This window comes from Phocoena sinus, chromosome 15 (assembly GCF_008692025.1).
Source record: "Phocoena sinus isolate mPhoSin1 chromosome 15, mPhoSin1.pri, whole genome shotgun sequence".
Classification (NCBI taxonomy): Eukaryota; Metazoa; Chordata; class Mammalia; order Artiodactyla; family Phocoenidae; genus Phocoena; species Phocoena sinus.
In genome coordinates this window covers 82564191-82588863 of record NC_045777.1, presented here as the reverse complement: position 1 = coordinate 82588863, position 24673 = coordinate 82564191, and the positions used below count along the sequence as shown (strand labels likewise).

General features: G+C 45.2%; 1 protein-coding gene across 15 annotated transcripts in view; it reads left to right on the top strand.

Moving 5' to 3' along the window:
- The window catches only part of TRRAP (transformation/transcription domain associated protein), a 111667-nt gene that overhangs the window by 34628 nt on the left and 52366 nt on the right, over positions 1-24673 (top strand). For 14 of the 15 annotated variants that reach the window (XR_004345764.1, XM_032605107.1, XM_032605112.1 and 11 more), the window contains 17 exons: positions 2571-2770; positions 4077-4294; positions 4412-4609; positions 5181-5441; positions 5977-6138; positions 8288-8384; positions 9964-10085; positions 10409-10579; positions 13915-13983; positions 18220-18339; positions 18579-18698; positions 19085-19249; positions 19346-19527; positions 19755-19953; positions 20386-20514; positions 22248-22514; positions 23875-24081. Coding sequence is in view for 14 of the 15 variants with exons in the window: in XM_032605107.1 (XP_032460998.1) it covers positions 2571-2770; positions 4077-4294; positions 4412-4609; positions 5181-5441; positions 5977-6138; positions 8288-8384; positions 9964-10085; positions 10409-10579; positions 13915-13983; positions 18220-18339; positions 18579-18698; positions 19085-19249; positions 19346-19527; positions 19755-19953; positions 20386-20514; positions 22248-22514; positions 23875-24081 (2887 nt within the window). In the remaining variant the exon portion in view is untranslated. The remainder of the gene's footprint in view (positions 1-2570; positions 2771-4076; positions 4295-4411; positions 4610-5180; positions 5442-5976; positions 6139-8287; positions 8385-9963; positions 10086-10408; positions 10580-13914; positions 13984-18219; positions 18340-18578; positions 18699-19084; positions 19250-19345; positions 19528-19754; positions 19954-20385; positions 20515-22247; positions 22515-23874; positions 24082-24673) is intronic. The other variant, XM_032605105.1, reaches the window with a different exon arrangement.

Here is a 24673-nt window from a genome sequence, read left to right as displayed (position 1 = left end):
TTAAGAATCATAATAGACTGGAAACAGTCCAGATGTCTGTCATCCGTGGTGTGTGGATACAACGAAATCTCAGCAGTAACAAGGAATTAACTACTGACTCGTGTTCCAAGATGAATAGATCATTTCCAACACCAGGCTAAGGGAAAGAAGCCAAACCCAGGGCTGCATATTGTACGGTTCCTTTTTTCTAATATAATTTTGAAAAAAAAATTTTATTTTTTGGCTGCGTTGGGTCTTTGTTGCTGCGTGCGGGCTTTTCTCTCTAGTTGCGGTGAGCAGAGGCTACTCTTCATTGCGGTGTGCGGGCTTCTCGTTGAAGTGGCTTCTCTTGTTGTGGAGCACCGGCTCTAGGGGCACAGGCTTCAGTAGTTGCAGCACGCAGGCTCAGTAGTTGAGGCTCGTGGGCTCTAGAGCACAGGCTCAGTAGTTGTGGCACATGGGCTTAGTTTCTCTGCGGCATGTGGGATATTCCCGGCCCAGGGATTGAACCTGTGTCCCCTGCATTGGCAGGTGGATTCCCTGCGCCACCAGGGAAGTCCCATATGCTTTTGAAACTCATCCATGATGCAAAATTTGTAGTTTGCTCCTTTTCATTGCTGAATCATATTCTCTTGTATGGATATAAAATGGTGATTTTCTACCTCCATGTGCTCTTTTTTTTACAAAGGAAGAGCTTTTTCTGTCTCCTTTCATATTTGTTTATAGTAGTATGGACTCATGGATTCTTAATTTATTTAAAGGGTGACAGTCCATTAATTTGGTGACCAGATTGTCTAGATTGAGTCACTGAGAGCCCCTCCTGGCTGGCTCCTGTATTCCTGTGTCGTGTCCCCATCAGTTTCTGAGCATCCTTTGTAGCTCAGCGGGATGTTCCTGGCTCACCTCGTGCCCTCTCTCCCCCAGCCCTGGAGTCACCATTCCCTTTCAAAGGAATGAGGGCTCCTGAAGAAATGGACACAGACCAAGGTCTCTCTGCTAGGTGTGCTCATTGTTTCTAAGACTTTCAGCCTAATTTTTTGGTAAGCAGAAGTTCATGATATTACTGTGGTCAAGGTGATAAATTTTTCCTTTTGTTTTATGCTTTTTATTATATTGTTTGTAAGAAATCATTTTCTGCATCCTCATCGTGAAGATACTCTTGTATTATCTTCTAAAAGCTCTGTAGTTCTGTCCTTTGCAGTTTGATCTTTATCCTCTAGAATTAACTTTTGTGAATGGAGTGGAGTAGGGGTCCATGTTTATATTTTGCCCTTTGGATATTCAGGACCCACTTATTTATAAAGACTGTTTGTTCTCCATCTCTGCATTCACAGATTGAGTACCTTCTAGAACCAGGCTCTGTTCAAGGTTTGTGTGGAAGACTGCATTCTTGCCTTCAAGGAATTTATATTCTAGTGGGGTAGACGGACAACAGCAGAAAGAAACAAATGCATAGTATTTCAGCTAGTGATAAGTGCTACTATGCATCGCAGGCTAAGTAGTGCGCTGGGCGGGAGGGAGTGTGGGGTGGGATGGGGCTGAGTTAGGGCCTCAGGGGAACACCAAGAAGACATTAGATTTCGCCCTGTGTTTCACAGGAAGTGGATGAAAGGCTATGACTTACTCTGGCTGACCGCAGGTTGTCTTGGCTTAAGCCAGAGGAGCCATGTACTGGGGTGTCAGGAACAGTGTGGAAGAGCAGGCCGGGGGGATGGTGGGACTCAGATGTCTGTCTGGGTTAGTTGGACCCAGTGGCCTTTTAAAGAGCATGATTACAATCTGGAAAAGAGCTGAGGAGACGTTCAGGTGTGGGGTGGGGAGTGTGACCACCACTCTTCCCTCTGTTTGAAGATGTTGCACGTGGAAATGAAGGGCCTGTGTATTTTATTAGTTTTGGGGGAAGAACCAGAGAGTGAGTGGGCAAATATTAGAGGCAGACTCTGGTCACAGAAAGAAATTTGTTACTTGGACCAGTTCATGGTTGGAAGAAACTAAAAAATTTTTAAATATTGATGACCATTTCTTATCCTTGTGTTTGATGTGTGCTTCCCTGACTCTGCTTTCTTGGGTTTTAGTTAATCTCATATAATTGGCAGTAAATCCTTTATCCATTTAGACCCATAGCCCCATTTGATTCTGTACCTAGTGGTGTGACTTTTCAACATATAAAAGGTATATAGTTGCCTTTAAGTAATAGCTTTTTTTCTTCTCTCTTTGATCATTGATACTTCTTACAATTTGGCTTATTTAATTATAAACGATTAACATCAAACATCAAATTTCTTAAAATAGAAAATAATTACAAAAATATTGAATGTGCTCTCCTTTTGTAATTTACCTCTGATTCATTACCTGTGCTCATATTAGGTAGAACGTATTTGGTGTCTCTTGAACCATTGGCTATAAACATTCATCATGGAATTCATCATGTTTGATTCCAAAGTGTTGCTGAAATTAAAGCAGAGAAATTAATTCACTCAGGCCTATCTGCACGAGAGGAAAGTGGGCAGGTTGAAAATAAGTAAGTTGTAGTGGAATCATTGGCTCAGGACTTGACTGTCGTGATGATGGATTTAATTGTTGTCTTGCAGCTTTACAGAAAAGACCATACCCAGTGTCATCATATCACATCGCTACAAAGCTCAAGACACTCCAGCTCGGAAGACCTTTGAGCAGGCTCTGACCGGGGCGTTCATGTCCGCTGTCATTAAAGACCTCCGGCCCAGTGCCCTGCCCTTTGTAGCCAGCTTGATTCGCCACTACACAATGGTGGCAGTTGCCCAGCAGTGCGGTGAGTGGGACAGAGAAGTGGTGGGTTGAGGCCTTCGGGGAGCTTCAAAAACTCGGTCAGACGCTGTGTTTCAGAGAAGCTGAGTTTGGCTGATTGGTTTTTGGCTTTTGTTTCATAGTTTTCCACTCATTGTATTGACGGAGATAGTTGGTATATCAGCGGTGGGTGCTGTATTCACTTGAAAATTGTCACCAAGTTTTACCTATAAAATACACCGAGTTTAACATTTTGGCCCTTTGTTTTTCATCCTGGGGGCTGAGTACTTTCGGACCCTCTGTGTGTAGAACAGGGACAGTTTGTGGTCGCACCCCTTGCTGGTCCCCTGTCCTTGGCGGTGTTTCCAAGGCTCAACCTCCGCTCTGCCGCGTCACCCGCTGGCCGCTCCTCGGTCTCCAGGCTCTGCTCCTGGGGCCCCTGGCGTCGTCCTGCCTGGGCGCTCCTCACCTCTGCTCCGGGTTCTCAGGCTCTGGGTGGTGAAGGACCCATTTTGTTTGTCTCTGTGTTTCTAAGCCACTACAGACTGGTGATTTTGGAAAAGACAGTAAAAATGTCACCACACCGCCAATTGCTAAGTTTCTGAACACTTAATCTCATCTTAATCTCAGTGCTGGTCAGTGGGCACGCACACTTGAGTAGCACTCTGGGTCCTTGGAGCCCCTCACCCTCGATCGATGAGTAGTTTTATCCAGACACTGCAGAACACAGAACTTCCCCTCCTTTTTTTTTTAACTCTTCCTGGACAGTCAGTGCTGTACAGTTTAACACTTAGGTTGTTTCTCAGTGTTTCCAGCAGACCTGTATGCTTCTCAGTAACTCCCATTTTGCCTCATGCTGGGCACCTGCCAGGTATGAATGAACGGTTGCTGGCAGACTGTTCTCTGTGGGGGTTAGGTTTTGCAGGTGGATGTTGGTGCTTTTTACTGTTACTTGTATGTCAGGAGTGTCCAGAGCATAACCCATGGTCATTCCCATATTGTTCCCGTATTGGCCTCGCTGATGATTTTTTTTAAAGAAGATACTTGATTGTGGTTCTCATTTTAAACTAATACATCTTTGAATTGGGATTGAGAAAGGGTGAAGATATCAGTGTGTAATGGAAAACATTCAGAAAAATAGCCTTAGTGCAAGTCAGATCACTTAGTTTATAAATAACTGCAGTTTACCAGCAGTTGGTCTGGAGTACCAGGGTTGGGCTTTTATTAAATTCCTCACCTCAAGGAAAAACACGAGGTAGTTTTGCAATTTGAGGGACGAGAATGTGGAGCTAAACTCGACTTTCCCTCGTGCCCTCTGCATCTCCTTTCAGGTCCCTTCTTGCTCCCCTGCTACCAGGTGGGCAGCCAGCCCAGTACCGCCATGTTTCACAGTGAAGAGAACGGGTCGAAAGGAATGGACCCCTTGGTCCTCATTGATGCGATAGCTATTTGTATGGCGTATGAAGAAAAGGAACTTTGCAAGATCGGGGAGGTGGCCCTTGCTGTGATATTTGATGTTGCGAGTATCATCCTGGGCTCAAAGGAGAGGGTAAGGAAGGACTGAGGTCTGTGTGGGCGTGTTTGTGCTTGAGGGTGGTCGTTCTGGAAATCACTCACAGTGTAAGAACTGAGTAACGCCGTACGGGTTGTGTGCGTTTTTCTCCAGGCGTGCCAGTTGCCCCTCTTCTCTTATATCGTGGAACGCTTGTGCGCGTGCTGCTACGAGCAGGCCTGGTACGCAAAGCTGGGGGGTGTGGTGTCCATTAAGTTCCTCATGGAGCGGCTGCCTCTCACTTGGGTTCTGCAGAACCAGCAAACCTTCCTCAAAGCTCTTCTCTTTGTCATGATGGACTTGACTGGAGAGGTAGGTGATGGGCGACCCCAGACCTAACCATCCTGGTTCAAGATGATGCTTTGCCTGGAGCACAGTTGGTTTCAGACGGTTCTGCAAATATGCTCTCCTAGAAGCTTAGAAAACATTACAGCATCTTTAATGAAAGGACAGATCAGAGCCCTCAGGTTCTCTTTCTTTGAGGATCTAAATACTTGTCTGTCTTGATGAACAGCCCCTGGCCAGAGTACTTAACTGGCCAGAAGTTTCTATAGGAGTCACGTTCTTTATGAACCTCTGTGCAGATATAACACAAACAAATAGAAGATGGTGGGCATTGCCTGCTTAAATCCATTCGGTAAACATAAGGATCAAGTCTAGATCCGCATTTTCTTTTCTGAATGACAGACAGAAATTACCTATGAGCCGGAGAGTTAGCTACCGGAATACCTCACGGACGTTAATGAAGCAGACTTGATACATTAGCTGGCGTGAGGGGCGTGCGCCCCCAGTGACAGCGTTTGTTGGGGGTAGTGTGTGCAGGAGATGTGGGTGCTGTGGGCAGCATCGCCCCCTTTCGTGCTAAGGAGTCCCTGGCCTGCAGGTTTCCAATGGGGCAGTCGCCATGGCCAAGACCACCCTGGAGCAGCTTCTGATGAGGTGTGCGACGCCCCTGAAGGACGAGGAGAGGGCTGAGGAGATCATGGCGGCCCAGGAGAAGTCCTTCCACCACGTGACCCATGACCTGGTTCGGGAAGTCACGTCTCCAAACTCGACCGTGAGGAAGCAGGCTATGCACTCCCTGCAGGTGCTGGCCCAGGTCACCGGGAAAAGCGTGACCGTGATAATGGAACCCCATAAGGAGGTGAGACGTCTGTCACCAAACTAGGGTTATTGGAACCGAGTTTGAAGTTTGAAACCTAGTTTGAAACCTTTGAAGACTTTTTTTTCCTTCAAATTTGACTTGTAGATGATATGGAATTTGTAATTTTGTGTCCAGTAAACAGTGCTATTACATATGCTCTTTTTGAGAGCATGCAGACAGCAACATGCTTATGTTTATGTCTGTATCAGTAATTGTGAGTGTCAGGGGAGTAGAGTGCTGGTTTCCTGGGCCTCTAGAGCACAACCTGATGGTCCTGTTCTTGTTTTGGTGGTGGTGGTTGTGAGAGAGGTTACTCTGGACCCGTAGGAATTAAACGTATCTGACGTGCATCTTTCCATGACCCAGTGTCAGCATATGAAACAGAGCCTCCCTTTCCTAACTAAAGGACGTCTGTGGTAACTTTTGATCTCATTTATGGTTTTCAAATTGCTAATTGGCTTAGAACATTGTGATGAGAGGTGTTTGCTTTCTGAGGGGCGGCTGGTCAGTGATGCTTCCTCCCTGCCTCTCCCAGGTTCTCCAGGATATGGTCCCACCTAAGAAGCATTTGCTCCGACACCAGCCTGCCAACGCGCAGATTGGCCTGATGGAGGGGAACACGTTCTGTACCACGTTGCAGCCCAGGCTCTTCACAATGGACCTTAACGTGGTGGAGCATAAGGTGTTCTACACAGAGGTAGGGGGGTGGTGGTGCGGCATGGTGTGGATGGTGATGACGTGTGTCTGGTAACCTGTCTTTGTGCACGAAGACTGGTCAGGCAGCACTCAGAAGGCATGGGTGGTGACCATGGTAACCGGCCATCGCCTGGCTCAGGCCCCGGCACAGGTATGTTACGTCCGGGATTGGCGAGGAGGTAGGCATGGTGACTAGAGATGTCCGGTAGAATGTGGGGGGTTTCTGAGTCTGTCGAGCTCTCTTAGCCCTCCACAGGGAGCCTTGAGCTTGTATTCTAGAGATGAGACTGTAGCATCTACCTTAATCACTCTCGTATCAGTAGGTGTCCAGTGTACTGAATTTATCAATCCCTTGAATGTGCCGTTTGCAGTTGAGAACTCACTTCACGTGAGTGCCCTTACCTAGTTCTGGCAGCACCCCATGAAGGACAGATACTGATGATTCTCATTTTGAAGATGCAGAATCTGAGCCTTAGGGTTTGTTAGACACCTAAAACTACAGAGCAGGTGAGCTGGAGAGCTTAGGGTGGAACCACCACGGTTGTTTTAGAGCCTGGTTTCTAATCATGCCGCTGTCCTGCTGGGCTCTTGTTTAGTGGACTTGACTTGCCCCTTGACCCAAGGTAACAGGCGGTGGTGGGTGGCACTTTATACGTGTTTGTCACCGTAAATATTACAGTGTGGGATGAAATTAGACAGTGATAAATAGAAATTAAACTATAAATACAGTCAAATTAGAAGCATTAATTCTTAGACTCTGTAATGGGCTGTTGATTAGTCCTAATCTGAAATTTTTATGAGACATGAATCATACTTCTGGAGGCATTGTCAGAGAACTGAGGCAAAAGTCGTAAGGAAGCAAATTCCTCCTTATCCACACTAAGTCTGAATTTCCGATTATGAAAAATTTACCCCTTGATTCTTAAAGTCCTATGTTTTTGCTTGGACATAAGGTCATTGATCATGTGTTCTAGCTGAGATCATTTATACCTTGTTATATCCCTTGTATAACATCACTCATAAGATTTGATGGAGGGTCTAGGAGAGCCCCTGGAGAATGGGAGGGGAGCTTCCTTTGGGGGCTTCAGAGGCAGATGTGTTGTAACCTATGGGGAAAATTCCTCATGGAGCTGGAGACCAGAAACTGGTAGTGAGTGTTTAAATTTCAGGAATCTAAACTGGTTTTGAAAGTGTTCATCAGGATACCAGCTGCATCAAAACATGTGAGGATCTTTCGGAAAATAGAAACTCTTGAGTCCTCTTCCCGAAGATTTAGGTTCAGTAGATTTGGGGTCAGACCTGGGAATCTACTGCCTAAAAACTTCCCAGGTGATTCTGGTGTGGCCACGTTTGGAAGTCTGGCTTTCGAATTTAGTTTCTGATGCTCTCTCTCTCTAGATGTAGATAGAGGGATCTATATATGTGTGTGTGTATACAAATATGTTATATATGAGGAGAGTGTCACTGAAGGTTTCCTCTGGGGAGTGGAATAGGGTGGTTGGTTGAAATGCTTTTATCTATACATCCTCCTCTACTGTTTTAAATATTTTACTAGGTAGGAAACTTTAAGGGAAAAAACGGTACGATTTTCCAGGATGTCAACAGAAGGGGAAAGTAGTAATAGAACACCATATATAATATTTTAGATATTAGATATATAAATGTGTACTGGTCTGTTAAAGTATCTGGAAGGCTAGCCACTGGAGTGTATGCGTTACGGTATTTCCAGCGAAATACTTCCTGCTTATGCTACTTTGTACTTGAAAAGAAAGAAAAAAAAAAAGGATTACTGCTCAAACTCTTGAATTATAACATGTATGTTTCTTGGGCACTGGCCCAAGGCATTGGGAAGCAGCTCTGAACGAGGAGGAGTTGTACCCGCCATCTTGGAATTTGCATTTAGATGAAGTGATCCTCTGTGTAAAGAAAAAACATTACGGTATCAGAGTGGGTCAGAAAGTGTCACAGAGGTTGACTGAGTTTTGCTTTAGAATAAGGAAGCTCAAGCACATTTCGATACTTAAATGCTTTGGGATTTGGGTTTAGTTTGTTAATCATGTTGTGTGTGGCACATCGCTGTGTTCTGTTACTTGCAAGGTTATTGTGTCTTCACAGTGAGAGCAGGCTAAATTAAGTTCTATCTTTTGCAGCTCTTGAATTTGTGCGAGGCTGAAGATTCAGCTTTAACAAAACTGCCCTGTTATAAAAGCCTTCCATCACTCGTACCTTTACGAATTGCAGCCTTAAGTAAGTTCATGTAAATATGAGACAAGTTACGGGTACAAAAGTGAAGGGAGGGCTTCCCTGGTGGGGCAGTGGTTGAGAGTCCGCCTGCCGATGCAGGGGACGCGGGTTCGTGCCCCGGTCTGGGAGGATCCCACATGCCACGGAGCAGCTGGGCCTGTGAGCCATGGCCGCTGAGCCTGCGCGTCCGGAGCCTGTGCTCCACACGCAACGGGAGAGGCCACGGCAGTGAGAGGCCCACGTACCGCCAAAAAAAAAAAAAAAAGTGAAGGGAGACAGTGGCGTTTTTTTGTTGTCTAATTTTTCTGACTTTTTGTGGTCTTTTTAAGGTGGAAAAAAAAATTATGTTTGTATATTTATCAAACTACATAGTGAGACGTCAATGGATTATATAGATTGCTAGGATTTAAATAATTGTTTTTACCCTAATAAACTGGATTTTACTCTGTAGTAAGCTCTTTATAGCTGTCTTATGGGAACTATATATATCTCTAAAGTATGTATCTCTCTAATATACTGGTTTAAGACAGTTGTCATACCATTCCTATCTTGCCATTTTCATCTGAATTGGAGTATTTAGACCTTTTTAAATTTTTTAATGATTCAGAAGCATTTGAGACTCCTGCTGTCTCTAGGCTTTCATTAAGAATGTGTTATCATTGTTTAGCACAGGAATTGTACATAGTTTAGGAACGTATACTAGATCAGTACTCACCCTCATGCTTAGAAACAGTCATTTCCCCCTTTTTTGATAAATACCCAATACAAGTTGCTTAGTTGACTTTGTCTCTTGTTGACTTTTATACACTTAATAAAATATTACCAGAATCCTCCTTGAATTAGAGGTAGAGGAGCTGAGAGGCAGACCATAATACTTGAGCTTGAGGACAGGGCTCAAGACAAGCTAGCCAGAGTTGGGGTGGGTGGGGCGTTGGGAGCTTCTCACGCTTCCTGGTGGGTGCCTCTCAGGCGTTCCTGTCAGACGGCATGGGCATTGCTCTTGCTACAATGTTACCCCTTAACTAACCTTTAACATAGAGGCTGGAGGCATGTCGTGTTGCCTAAGGATATTTGCATTTTCAAAGCCTTTAACCCCCCAAGTTGGGAGGAGACCACCTGATTAGACTTGAATAGTGGAGACACGCTGGGCTGTGTGTGTCTATTTCCTTCATCACCAGAGTCTGAGGCTCTACCCTCGGCTAATTCGGCATGTGTCCGCCCACAGGTCAGCCGTGCTCTCACCTGTGAGGATGTCTTGGGGGCATGGGTGCATTGGGGACCCCCTTCAGCCCTTGTTTTCCCATTGTTTCTGTCCTTCAGCCCTTCTTCATCTTATCTGGGCAGTAAGATTTATCATGGACTTTCTGGCAGGCTGTTGCCTTCTTAGATAATAGTGTTCACTCTTAGATAATAGTGAGCCTGTGAGTAGAAGGCCGTGCATGCTTTTGTCTTTCAAGAGGCCAGATACTAGGAAAGAAGTTTAGTGACTCATATATTTGTTGGTTAGTAAGAGCCTTTATACTAGGAAATGGTACGTTTTTCAGGCTAACGATGAAAATTATATTGATTTCTCTCCCTAAAGATGCGCTTGCTGCCTGCAATTACCTTCCTCAGTCCAGAGAGAAGATCATTGCTGCCCTCTTCAAAGCCCTTAATTCAACCAACAGTGAGCTCCAGGAGGCCGGGGAAGCCTGTATGAGAAAGGTGAGCGAGGGCTGGGCGGGTGTGAGTTCTGCATTGAGTTCTTCCTGTTGACCTTGTCTGTATCCTGGGAGTCGGCCTGTGGTTAATAACATACCAGATTGTAATAGTGTCTCTATCTGTTTCATAGTCATCCTGAGCCCTTTAAAAAGTAAACAGTAATGACTAGTCTTCCTCATTTCATCATAAACTTCTGGAATATATACGGTTTCATACTCCATTTTCCCAAGCAAAGCAAAAACTTGCTGCTAGAGTTGAATATGAGTTCCATTCTGTTATGAAGTATACTCTGATATGTTTTCCTTTGTAACCTTTTTTTAAAATAGTTTTTAGAAGGTGCTACCATAGAAGTAGATCAAATCCATACTCATATGAGACCTTTGTTGATGATGCTGGGGGATTATCGGAGCTTGACACTGAACGTCGTGAATCGTCTGACCTCGGTGACCAGGCTCTTCCCAAACTCCTTCAATGATAAATTTTGTGATCAGATGATGGTAAGCCAAATGCATACAAATTCTATGATAAACCTGAAAAATTAAATTTTTTTTTTAAATGAGTAATGCATTTACATGGTTTATAACTCAGAAGGTGTAAAAGGGTGTCTGTGAAAAGCCTCCCTCCCACCCCCATCCTCCAGCCACCCAGTTCCTCTTCTGGGGGACCACCAGTGTTAAGTTTCCTGTGTGTCCTTCTAGAGATGTTTCCCATTTGTAGTGGGACATATGTCTCTTAGTTCCCACAAAGGGAAGTGTAATACATACATACATCTTACTTTTTCCATTTACCATCCCATCGTTTCATATCAGTACATAAAGCGTTTCTTCATTCTGTCTTATGGCTACATGATATTTCATGATGGGAACATGCCAGAATGTACTGAATCATTCCCCACTTGGTGAACATCTAGCTTTTTCCCAGCCTTTGGCCTTTATAGACAGTGATGCAGTGAAAAACTTGTAAGAGCATTAGAAGTCCTTTGAGTTTTTACAGTTATCAAGGAAATAATTATGCAAAGAAAAGATCTGACAGTGTTTAAACGTAAGGTGTAAACAGATGAAAGGGGGTTTCAAGTATTAACTTTATTTTGCATTCTGTAAATAAACGTTTGTAAATAATTTATTAACTTAATTTCATGGTACGTTACTGCAAACATGCATGTGTTTTTTATGCAGCTTTTTAACCTTACATGCTGGTTTCTTCGTATCTACAGACGCCTAAGAAATGAACAATGGCCCAAATACCTAAGTGGGAATTGATAGTATTATGATTGGTCCTAAAACTTTTAAGTGATGCCCTAGTAGTAGAGTATAATTTTCCAAATTGAAAGGCTCTTTCCCTTTAAGCTTCCATGTGTAATACACATACATACCTATCAATTTACATGCATACAAACATTCATAATCATGGTTAAAGTAAATGAAATTATATCACTTCCCAGTCAGAGCACATCAAATACACACATCTTACCTCATCTTATGACCTTTGGTTCTTTCATGTATGAGATCTGTGCATGTGTTCTAATCTCCTAGTGTTTTTATGTTTGTCTCCTTTTAAAACGGGTCTCTCTCTACCCTCTGTAGGCTGTCATTTCTTGCTGCTTTTGCATGCCTGCCTGAAACAACTTTCTTTTTGTGTGTTGTTTTTTTTTTTTTTCACTCCAGTCTAACCCGTTAGATCTGTGAGCTGGGAATTCATTCAGTAAACATTGTTCTCCAGATTTTTTTAGAACGGAGTAAACAGGGAATTCCCTGGTGGTCCAGTGGTTAGGACTCTGAACTTTCACTGCCGGGGGCGCGGATTCAATCCCTGGTTGGGGAACTAAGATCCTGCAAGACGTGCAGCACGGCCAAAAAAAAAAAAAAAGAAAAGAAAAAAAGAACAGGACTGTATCACATCTGTAGTTTCTGACTGAGGCCAAGAGTCTTCTTCCTTAAAGTACATGGGTTTTCTGTTTCTGGTTTGTTGAGGGGATTTTTCTTTTTCCTTCTCTGACATTCTAGCCACGTTCTGAGTGGTTGAATGCCTCTGAAAGCAGAGAGTGCTGATGTACTTGGATACAGAATAACTGAGGCTTCTGTTTGTCCAGCCATCTCGCCCAAGTCCAGCCAGGTCCTGTGCTGTGGTGCTTCTGCGTTTGTGGTGCTGGCCTTGCGCATGGACCCTGTGGTCTGCCACGTTCGTCCTTACTGAGCCGTGTTCTTCAGAACTGGGCTCAGTCATCAGCCTCTGTTTTCCCTCATTTGATACACTTTTGGGGTGAACAGCTCAAGCCTTCAGCATAAGTTTAAGAGATAGGACACCTTACTGTCTAGGGTGGGCATTCGTAAAGATACCCCTGAACATTTTCCTTTCTTATAATTTCAACTGCTTGACATTTGATCTTGAAGTTTCTTATATGGTTAGTTGTTTTGGAAATCTCCTTATTGAACTAAAAGTGAGCTTTATATACCAATCAGTGTTATTTTTTTCCTTTGGGAAATCTGAAAGCATCTGGCCGTTTTCTGTACCTTTAATTTTGTTACTCTCATATCTTTGGCATAAATAGCTATTCTAGTAAAATAGAGGTTTTATGAATATATATTCTGATGGTATCCTTCAAGGAATTTTACTGGTAAAATCTTGTGAGTGTATTTAGTTTCTTTGAAGAAATGTATATTATTTTAATGTTTCTCAATGTGTGTTCCTTGGAACACTGGCTTTAGAAGATATAGGGTTTCTGTGAAAAACAGTAAGTAACTAAGTAAGTTTGGGAAGCACCACTTAACTGTGTTCCCCTCTTGAAGTTTTACAAGGTCTGTGGACACTAAAGGCTCAGAGAAAAGTGGATGTATTTGAACCATCTGTCCCCGAGCCTGTTTGTGACTGAGGAGTCCTTTTTAAAGTAGCTTGTTAACTTCCTGCAGGGCAGTGTTTTGAAGAACAGGTTTGGACAGTGTAGGATCATGAAGCTGTTGTTTGGATGCCCCTGTGTGGTTTAGCGTGGGCTCTGAGCGCTTGTCGCTGGGTTTTGCTGGACCCCGTTGAGGGCGGGAGCCTGGCTGCCACAGGCTGGGTCAGCCTGAGTTGCTGTGGCCTGGGGATCGCTCTTCTGCTCCTACAGCAGCACAGTCTTTTCACAGAACGAGGGCCCTCATTCCGCATGGAAGGGAATTGCTACCCGCATGCACTGTGGGGTCCGTGCTCATCTCACCAGCCCGTCCCCCGGGGTTCCCCCTGTGCCCACTCACCCTCGGCCACAGTGGCCACCCTTTCCGTTTCTGGCCTCCCTCCTTTTCTCTGCCTGGAGTACCCTTCCTTGTGCTTCTGGCCTGTCTGCCTCTGCAGGGCCCTCCCGGACTCCTCGGCCCTCATCTGTAGCTGGTTCCTGCTCTTCTGTTACACAGCAGGCACCTGTGTTTTACCTTGTTCCCCCGCTGTCACTGGAGCGCCACAGGGACAGGGATGATGCCTGCTTGTTCACGTCTCTGCCCCGATGGCTAGCTTGTTGCTGGCTCAGGGCAGCACTCCCGGAACAGCTGCAGCACAGAGTAACAGGAGTAAAAGTCCTGGTATTGGAATGGCCGGGTTGCAGGACATTTTCTGTTGTTGTATCAGGGTAAATTCAGGTAAATTCAGGGTAAATTTCTATTTATAGAACATAAACAAATGCCAGTTACTCTCATCACTGGTTTGGTGGCTGCGCTATTTCAGTAATAGAATCACTGCCATTCTCACATTAAATAGCATGGAAAGTAATGATTACATATGAGTTTTCACCTAAGAACTGCATTTTGAAGTTGAGATGCTCCTGTTGTCAAGAAAAAATGGCTAAGGATGTATTTTTTCACAGCAACATCTGCGAAAGTGGATGGAGGTGGTGGTCCTCACCCACAAAGGGGGCCAGAGGAGCGACGGAAACGTGAGTGACTTGTGTGTTTCTGGGAGGGCAGCCCCACTGTGCACTGCCGTTACCAATGCTAATGTCGGAGCGGTGCTTTTAATTAAAATTCCGGTCAGAAATCTAGTTTTATGTGACTATGGTCCATGTAAATTGTTAAACATATTTTGTTAGCATTACATTTTGCTTTTATTTCTCTTAATTGTTCAACATTCCTTTTTATGTTTCTTTAAAATCGCCCTTTTGTTCACTTTAACATGATGTTTTTGTTGAGAATTCTGGGAAGCTTGAAATGTATTTCAGTTTTATTAGTTTTTCTTGAAAGTGAGTAAAGTGTACTTTCTAGACTGTTCTGGCAGCTCTTGTTTGCACAGGCTACAGTCCTCAGCTGCTGTTTTCCATTGCTTTCCGTCATCATTGCCTCATAAACCAAGTAAAGGTTTTAGGACTTCATAAAAGCATTAAGGAGGATGTAATAAAGCATCGCATAAATATTGCCATGTATGTTTTCTAGGTCCAAATCCCCCACCCCAGTTGTTTGCTGAAAGTCCAAATGGCCAGCACTTCAAAACACATTTTTTTACGGTTTTGAGGGAAAACCGCTTTAGTTAAATCTTTTTCAGTATCCGATGTTGGTCACTAAAGACTTTGTCTCTTAAAAATGAATGGTTCTTGCTGTTTTTAATCTTATTTGTATATGTTAATATTCTTCTAAGATATTTTTAAACTTGATGACTGTCCTCTCAGTGGGATTGTGTTTTCCACAAGCTCCTGTTACGCCCAGTGAAATTGTACAGCAGTACCTAATGAGGGGATTCCTCGAGCTCTTCAGAGGCATAATTAATGTGGCTTTTTGTCCTCCTGTGCCTATTTGTTGGATGCTGTGTTTCATCGCATCTTGTATTTTATTTATTTATTTTGGCTTTATTATGCTTTGTCTTGACCATTCTATGTCAAGGTGTTTTGTTTATGTGAGTCTTGTTTCCTGTTGCTTCTAAACAGCCAACAAGCAAAACTAAAACAGGATCTTAAACTTTTTTTAGGAGTGTTAAACCATCCATGACCTCTCTGAAGGTTTGTTATTTTATATATATATAGGGAAAAAATCAGGAAATCTTCATGGGGGACAGCAGAGTGTATTTTAAAAGCCTAAGCTCCTGGGCGTAGGTGCAAGTGCCTCTGTACTTTCCCTCCCCATCTCTCATCTGTTAGGTATTTTTGCTCTAAATTTATTATTTGTTTTTACAGTTAGCTGTTAATTCTCTGAAACATATAGCCAATTCTAGAATAAACATTTAAACCCTAGTGGGTAGATGAATGACTTCCATTCGATCAAAAAGATAAACTTTTACTGCAGCTCATGTGGGATGGGGGGTCAGTTGCATAAGGGGTGGGGCCGTGGGCACTGGGAGGTCCCTGAGCCCCTTCCTGCTGAAGCCTGTCGATCAACATATGAGCATGACCCCGAGAGCCTGGGAACATCCCACTGCTGAGGAAGGCCGCGGCTCTCAGCTCAGGGGCTATGGTGTTTGAGGTCCAAGGCAGTGTGGCCACAGCTTCATGACCTCAGCTCAGGGCCAAGCCTCCTTTCTGCCCTTGAGCTCTGATAGTTTTTATGAATGCTCCACAGATTAGGAATGGGTCTTGGAAAGTAGTTTATTTGGTCAGATCCCCAAATAACATTGCCCAGTTGAGAAACTATAACCAATGACATGTTAAAAGTTGAATAAAAATAAATAAAAGCTCCCCATAACATCGGGTACCCCTGATGATCAGAGTTTTGCATTGTCATCACGTTTAGGAAGGTTTACCTGTTTGGCATTGAACTTACAGGGGAAAACTCATGACCACCTGTTACACTATGTGTACAGACACACACACCCCCTTCTCAGGATAGCCTAAGTATCCAGTGAGTGGCATCACGGCCTCTGGGTTCTTCTGGCCTCAAACATGCCTAATTGATGGGGATTAAACCCCCGGTCCTCTTCCAACTCCAGCTGGGAAAGAGGTTTTTTTAAATATCAGCACTTCACGTATAATCTTGAATTATTCACTGTAAACAAAACAGTTTTTTTTTAATGTATTTGCATACAGCAGGGTCTTACAGTTTCTCCTCTTAGACAAGAATTCCAAAACTCCTTTTTTAAAAATTTGATTCAGGGAAGAATACACTCCATGTGACACCATCAGAAGGGCCGTTTTGACATCTGAAGGGTGGAAGGTGTATTTTTTGCTGTTGAGCATTTGTTAATTATTATGTGCTTTCTGATAATTGTGTCTTTACTGTCTTGTTTACCCCAATAATCCTTACTGTGTATTGAGTATATGGGAAGTTCTGTGTAAATAACATAAATAGAAAAAAAGATGATTTTCCTCCCCATCCTCAGGAAAGCATTTCAGAGTGCGGGAGATGTTCCTTGTCTCCATTCTGTCAGTTTGAGGTGAGAACAACCTATTAAAAGTCAGTTTATGACTTGCAATGTGAAGAACAGTTTATATTTTCTTTTCTTTTCTTTTCTTTTCTTTTTACCTTTCCGTTGCCTTTTTTCATGCTGTAATTTTTGTTTTGGTTCAGCCTGCCGTGGAAGGGGTAGAGGTGAGAATCTCAGTGGAAGTGCAGGAGGGGTCGTTGTTGTACTTGGTTTTGCTGTGACTTGTGGTTCTGTGGTGGACAGAGTGTGTCGTGCCTTTGAGTGCAGTGAGCTGTACTGTCTGTCTGTGGCGGAGTTGTATTAGTACCATTGCCGTGAACTGTCCGGGTGCCACGCATGTTTTCTATTAGGACGTCTTTAAGCAAGATTCTAAGTTCTTTGGTTTTCTACGTGCTAGAATTGCAATATCTCAATATTTCTGATCCAGCCGGGTTTTGCTCTCATAATGTTTGTATGAACTCATGCATCTAACAACCTCTTGAGAGGAAATGCCACAAAGAATACATTAGACCTGCTAGAAATAGGGAGGAGTTCTATTTCCTCTGACTGACCAGCTGCCTCAAACTGAAACCTCCTTGCTCCCCCTGCACCCAGGCCCCTGTGTATGTCTCTCACGCATACCACACTGTGGTGGTCACGACACTGACTTTGAACAGCCTAGCCCTGAGCTTTCCCTCTTCTGTAAAATGGGGATGGTAATACCTGTCATTCCTGCCTTCCGGTGGTGACGTGAAGGCCAGAAGTGATTTCATGACAGTGCTTTGAAAACGAAAACCCTTAAGATGAAAGTACCATTGTTAGAAGGTTATTCTAATTTCAGGATAGAACTTAATCTGCCTGAAAACTTGGAAACACTGTAGAAGAGAACTCTAGAGGGAGGCATGGGAGCAACGCTGAGCTGATTTTTCTCATTTCTTACCCGTCGCACTGTTTTGCCTTTTGGCTTAAAGAGACATTTTGAGAAGTATCTCCAGTGCTGCCGGGACGTGGTCTGTCCTGACTGGCGTTTATCATCCCCATTTTACTGTTTTAGAGTCACGGGTATCCTATTACCCGCCACCCAGGATGGGACATCAGGGAGTCTTCCCTTCCCTGTGGCCTGAATGGCAGACACAAAACCGTGGGAACTGACACTGTGAATGGAAAGTCAGAATGACACTCAGTAATTGGCTGCTGAGCTGTTAGCACGTTAAAAAATGCAAAATTCTTGGCATCCCACGTTTTGCATATGATTCCGTAAAGCAGTTTGTCAGCTTTATTTTCAGGCCTGCTTGATAAATTTTTAGAACCACAGTCAGTCATTTATTTACGCTGATAATTAATTTCCAGGGTAAATACTTCAAGTATTTTTTTTGAGGACTTTGTGCTAAGTTTTGAGGGTAAAAGAAGTCTGTGCCCTCAGAACTTAGTGCATTGGGAAGACCCCGTGATGTCATGGCAACGTGAGGGAATCCTAATGCTCATGGCCACGGGCATGACCCCCCGCCCCTGCTGGGCTCACCTCGGCAGCCCGAAAGGTCACTTCCAACACTTGTCAGTGTGCGTGAAAGCAAAGACAGCAGCACCATCACCGAGGTGCACAGTCACCTCCCTCTCCCCTCCACTGACAGATGAAATCTGAAGGCCAAGGGCAGGTAGTTTCCTTAGGCCACAGCTGTAATCTGAGATTGGTGAGTTGTGGCTTTCTATTGATACATGTTAACTCTGCTTCTGTTGGCTAACCTTGCAAATGTAGCTAGAGCCTAGCAGGGTCTGTAGTGATGTTGGTATCTCTCGCTGGCAAAGTTAATTGGCCTATTTTATAATTTCTGGTCTTCTTCATTAGGAAATGAAAATTTGTTCGGCAATCATAAACCTTTTTCATCTGATCCCAGCTGCACCTCAAACTCTGGTCAAGCCTTTGTTAGAGGTCGTAATGAAAACAGAACGTGCTATGTTGATCGAGGTAATGGTCATACACGGGCTAATTCTAATTCTTCCTCCATCTGTTGCTTGTAATGTTTTCACTGTCATATTTTAGATGGGTTAATCTAACAGTATAAAGATACTGGGTGTTAATATTTGATTACGGTGGGTGCACTCCAGTTACAAGGGGGAGAAATGCACATTGGAACCGTGTGAGGTTGCTAGAACAGAAAAGCCTCAAACCCCCAGAAGGTCCAGTTTTCACCACATGTTTTCTAGGCCGGCAGTCCGTTCAGAGAGCCTCTGATCAAGTTCTTGACCCGCCATCCCTCGCAGACGGTGGAGCTGTTCATGATGGAAGCCACGCTGAACGACCCCCAGTGGAGCAGGATGTTCATGGTGGGAGCCCGGGGCTGGGGTCGGGGTCCCTGCCACCATGCTCGACAGTCTGGAATTTATATATCGCTGTTCAGTGTCCTGGCTTTATTTTTCTCTAATGTATTTGAGTATTAGAAACATTGTTGTGTATGTGAAAAGCTCAAGTCCAGGAATCCCTCTCTGTAGGATTTTGGTGGTGGTAACGAACGAATGAGCTGCTAGGATTATGAAACTCAGGGTGTGATTATTGTCTAAAAAGCACTTTTTAAAGAGGGTGCTTACAGTGATTTTATTTTTTTTTTGCCTGCCTTGAGAGATTTAGGAAGAACCTTAAGAGTTTATATCATTTCTACATTTTGTGCGTTTTGATTAACTTAAAACAGCTGTTTATTTTGCTTTGTTTTCAGAGTTTTTTAAAGCACAAAGATGCCAGACCTCTTCGAGACGTGCTGGCGGCTAACCCCAACCGGTTCATCACGCTGCTGCTGCCCGGCGGCACCCAGACTGCCGTGCGCCCTGGCTCACCCAGTACCAGCACCCTGCGCCTGGACCTGCAGTTCCAGGCCATCAAGGTAGCACGGCTCTCTCTCAGGCACCCGACGTCTTAGACGTTTAGTCAAGACTCAGGGAGAACCCTGTCAGCATCCTCGTTGTCTCTTCTTTGACAGATCATTAGTATTATAGTTAAAAACGATGACTCCTGGCTGGCCAATCAGCACTCTCTGGTGAGCCAGCTGAGACGTGTGTGGGTCAGCGAAACCTTCCAAGAAAGACATCGGAAGGAGAACATGGCTGCCACCAACTGGAAGGAGCCCAAGCTGCTGGCCTACTGTCTGCTGAATTACTGCAAGTGGGTGCGCCTGGGCGCTCTGCACCAAGTGGCCTGCTCTCCCCGATAAGCCTCCTCCCTGAGCTGCTCCTCCCTGAGCTCTGCATAGCTGGCTCACTGCATGTGTGTCATCGCGTTTGTTGTAGAGGACGGGCTGTAACTTTGAGCTGCTCAAAAGCAAGTCGGACATCAAACATAGTTATGAAATTTGCCATAATTTAACCTGCCTTCTTATTTTGACCCTTCAGAAGGAATTACGGAGACATAGAATTGCTGTTCCAGCTGCTCCGGGCCTTCACTGGTCGTTTCCTCTGCAACATGACGTTCTTAAAAGAGTATACGGAGGAGGAGATTCCCAAAAATTACAGCATTGCTCAAAAACGTGCCCTGTTTTTTCGCTTTGTGGACTTCAACGACCCCAACTTCGGAGATGAACTGAAAGCCAAGGTGGGTCCCCCTGTTACTGCGGGAGAGGCCACGCGTTTGAGCTCGTTTTCTAGGGAGCCAAGGGCACTACTCGTGTTCTGCTGTGCCTTTCCTCGTCTGGGCCGTTTATGAGGAAAATTTCATTGTTGGGAAACCTAAGGCAGGTCCGCCCGTGAACCAGTGTTGACGAGTAGTTTGTTAGTTCCCTTGGTTTTATAAAACAGCTTGTTTGAGGTGAGAAGAGTGAACCAGGCCACTGTCTCTTTCCCTCAAGTTTTTAAACCTGCCTTTACAGTTGCCATTGTAATAAAAGACAGGATTATTAGCTGCTCCCTTGATTGAAGTCTCACTTGATGGTGTGGCATAGCCAAGCTGGTGGTCCTGCCACCTAGTGAAAGAGATAGAGAGCGTGGCTTTGTTTTCCTTCTCCTTCATTGTAAAATTTTTTTGTAGGTTCTGCAGCATATCTTGAATCCTGCTTTCTTATACAGCTTTGAGAAGGGGGAAGGAGAGCAGCTCTTAGGACCTCCCAATCCAGAAGGCGATAACCCGGAGAGCATCACCAGTGTGTTTATAACCAAGGTGACATCACTAACCATGCATTGGCCTGAAAAGTAACTTGGGAGATGTGACAGGTTCAAGGAAATAAGCTTATTTCCCTAAGGCTTTTATTTTTCATGATTGCGTTAATTTATAGCAGAACATTATAATTCTTACTAGTGAATTTATTAAGGCAGCCTCCATTTGGAATGAATTTCTTTTCCACATTGATAGATTCCAGTGAGAAACAATATATCTCAGTGAAAAATTCAGATGTCATATTTGTTTTGTAGAAACCTCTATTGCTGGTCAGTAGAGTTTTCAAGATCTGTTTACATCTTTAGCTTTGCAAAAGAATCCCCTAGAAGCCAGTGAGAATATTAGACTGGATCCAGTTGCCGCTGTACCCCTTTGCTGCCAAGTTCATGAACGTCGTTGTGGCACTAGGGTGTTTGAAGTTAGCTTGGATCTCAGCACTTTTACAGTAGTGTTTCCAGTTTGCACTAGTGAGGCTTTTGGAATCAAGTGTCTGCTTGAGGAATGCCTGTGCTGTGTTTCCCATGGTGCCTCGGCTGTCATCTGCCATTAGGCTATTGAACTTAACCGGCAGATGCCGAGTGTGCCTTGGGGTTGTTGCACTGAGTGTTTGTGCACGGTTGGTGGTGGAGCACTGTGAGCCGTGGGCATTCCCGCCTGTAGCGTGCCACCGGTAAGTCACCACCCTCGGAGAGGACACAGTGGTTTCCTCACTGCTCCGTCCTGGGGTCCAGGCAGAGGGAGTGCTGTTCACATGGACAGGTCGCTGGGCCTCCTGTAGTCTTTGTCCCTTAGGATGGCCCTCCTTCCTGCAGTTTTGACCCCACGCCCACCCTCCTGTGGAAGTGAGAGCTGAGCCCAAGGAATTATCTTTGGTCCACATACTGATATTTGCCTTGTTCTGGGCAGCTGTGGGGAGATGGTGACCCGGACTCGGCCCCTCCCGTGTACTGCCTTCTCTAGGCTGTGTCCTTGGGGCCAGACGCTGCCGACTCGGCACAAGTGAGGAGCTGGGATCTCAAGCGTCGATGGGGATAAATGGTGCGGGGCAGGCTGGTGCCCTGGGAGGGGCCGCCGTGAGGCAGCACATCCAGGGGAGAGGGGGCCCTGGTGAAAACACAGTTATTGTGGAAGACTTTATTCTGGCAGGTCCTCTGAGAGGCAGAAGGTTAGGGTACTTACTGGATGGTGCAGTCAGTACGCTTGATTCACTAGGGACGTGTAACATGTTCCTCAGAGTGCGCATTTTCTTCTTATATTCATGAAACACATGTAAAAATCTGTCAGATACTTGATTGCATAGGAAAGCATAACAATTTTTTAAAAAACAGATTTTTTGGTAGGTAACATTTTCTGATAATACTAAAAAATAAGGACAAGGTAATTAATGGTTGACTAGAAAAAAATTCTCAATTACTTGGAAATTAAGAAACTCAGTCCTGAATCACCTTACATTGAAGAGCTAGTATTCCTTTTCTACCTCAAGCCCCTTTGCCCACTGCATTCTGACTTCTAAGCCTGCCCCTTTTTTCAGCATTAAAATAAATGTATCGCGTTTGTCATCTGTATGTAATAAAGGAAAATTGATGTGACGTCATTGAGTCCATCACGGTAGAGCTTAATATTTTGTGTGGAGAGAGAGAGAGAGAGAGAGTTTGTGTGTTTCAAGGCTTAGACTTGTCGAGTGACCCTTCGGAGGTAGCAGACCAGAAGTGCATCCTGTGCTCGTGCTCTCGCAGGTCCTGGACCCGGAGAAGCAGGCGGACATGCTGGACTCGCTGCGCATCTACCTGCTGCAGTTTGCCACGCTGCTGGTGGAGCACGCACCCCACCATGTCCACGACAACAACAAGAACCGCAACAGCAAGCTGCGCCGCCTCATGACCTTCGCGTGGCCCTGCCTGCTCTCCAAGGCCTGCGTGGACCCCGCCTGCAAGTACAGCGGGCACTTGCTGCTGGCCCACATCATCGCCAAGTTCGCGATACACAAGAAGATAGTCCTGCAGGTACTCAGCGGGCTCCCTCCCGTCCACCCGACACCACGCGCACATGCTGCTTCCACAGCCTGCTTCCCTATTTATTGTCCTTCCCAGTACATTTAAAAATGCTCCTCTCTGGGCTTCCCTGGTGGCGCAGTGGTTGAGAGTCCGCCTGCCGATGCAGGGGATGCGGGTTCGTGCCCCGGTCCGGGAAGACCCCCACATGCCGCGGAGCGGCTGGGCCCGTGAGCCATGGCCGCTGAGCCTGCGCGTCCGGAGCCTGTGCTCCGCAACGGGAGAGGCCACAACAGTGAGAGGCCCGCGTACCGCAAAAAAAAAAAAAAAAAATGCTCCTCTCTGCCGTCTTTTTGTGACTGTGAAACGTCCACGACGATTCATTCTCACCCTTCCTCCCTGTTCCTGCTCTGCCCGCTCCTTCCTCTGCAGCCTTGCTTTTGAAATAAGACAGTGTCTGCCTTGTTCTCCTCATGCTTCTCTACCCGTTGCGTGAAAATGTGTCAGTCGAGGGCCCCGGCCCACGCCTTAGCTAAAGACAGACAGTAGGCGCTCTTGAACCCTTGTCTCCTAACCCCTCTTCGGGTTGATGACCTGAAGCACTTGTTCCTTGCGTTGCTCAGTGGGTTAGGCTTTGATGTCAGGCAGGCTGAGTTTGAGTTTTGTTTCTTCCACTCCTGAGTTCGTCACTGTCCCTGTGTGAGAGTTAAATGTAATCATGCACTTGAGCACTCAGCCTGTCTGTCCCATTAAGCACCTGGTAAGCGCTGGCTCTCGTCCTGTGCTGTGAGTCACTCTTGATTGTTTCCTCTGACCACTCCCTCTTGGGAACTTCTCTGGACCAGAGACCCCAGGGGCATCTGTGACACCCTGTCATTCTCCCAGGCGTGCAGGCTCAGCAAGTTCTGTTGTTTCCAGCCCCCGTCCTGTCCCCTCCACCCACAGTGCCAGTCGGCTGGTCTGTGTTCCCATGACCTCACTTCCATCCGACCTTCACTTGAACTAATTCAGCACTGTCTCTGAGAGTGGCCCCTTTCACTCCACTTTCTACCCTGGGGCTGGAGTAAAATGATCTGTATCCCTCAACCGACTTCCCACTGCTTACGCCAGAGGAGCTGGGTCCTGCTCGTCTTTGTATGCTCCACCCTAGTTCAGCACGGGCACATAGTAGGTGCTCAGAAAATGTTAGAGCAAGCATATTCATCAAAACCGAATGAAAAGAGAACGTAACTACTGCGGTTTTTCCTAATAAGAGAGCCCTAAGGAATTTCTTTAAATTGTTTTGCAGAAATATCATGCCTTAGTTCTAAGTGATTGTTTTTATATTGTTTTTTAAAACCTTCATTCTATCAGTACTTCTGTCCTGTCTTAGGTCTTTCACAGTCTTCTCAAGGCCCATGCAATGGAAGCCCGAGCAATTGTCAGGCAGGCGATGGCTATTTTGACTCCAGCGGTGCCTGCCCGAATGGAGGACGGGCACCAGATGCTGACGCACTGGACGAGGAAGATCATCGTGGAGGAGGGGCACACTGTCCCCCAGCTGGTTCACATTTTGCATTTGATAGCGCAGCACTTCAAGGTGTGTAGGAAATACTGCAGATTGATGGCGATTGCTTCAGAGCAAATACCCTGTCGGGCATTTGCTCTGAAGTTTCACCTGTCTTCGTTTTCTGCAATAATAAGGTGGTCGTACATCTTTCAGTAAAGGTAATTCTGATCCATTGGTTAGTATGGGTATGTGTATGGCCTTATCAACATGGAAATTGCTGTAGTTTAGAGAATGTGTCCCTGGTATAAGCTTTTTGCTAAGATGGCATTTTTCTTGTAAGTACAGTTGACCTTCGAACAACAAGGGTTTGAACTGTGTGGGTCTACTTACATGCAGATATTTTTCAATAAACGTACTACGGTATTACATGCTCTGCGCTTGGTTGAATCCGTAGATGTGGGACTACGGATGGAGAGGGCCAACTGTAAAGTTTATGCTTGTGTTTGTGACTCTGTCAGGGGTGGGCACCACTGACCCCTGTGTTGTTCAAGGGTCAGCTGTACTCAGTTGTCCACGAATACAGATGAGTTGTTACTCTAAGGTGGGAGGTAGTTGTCATTAACTCTAGATTTTGGTAACTTGGCTTGAAGGTGTTGCTGGCACCTCCTTCTCTATAACCAGA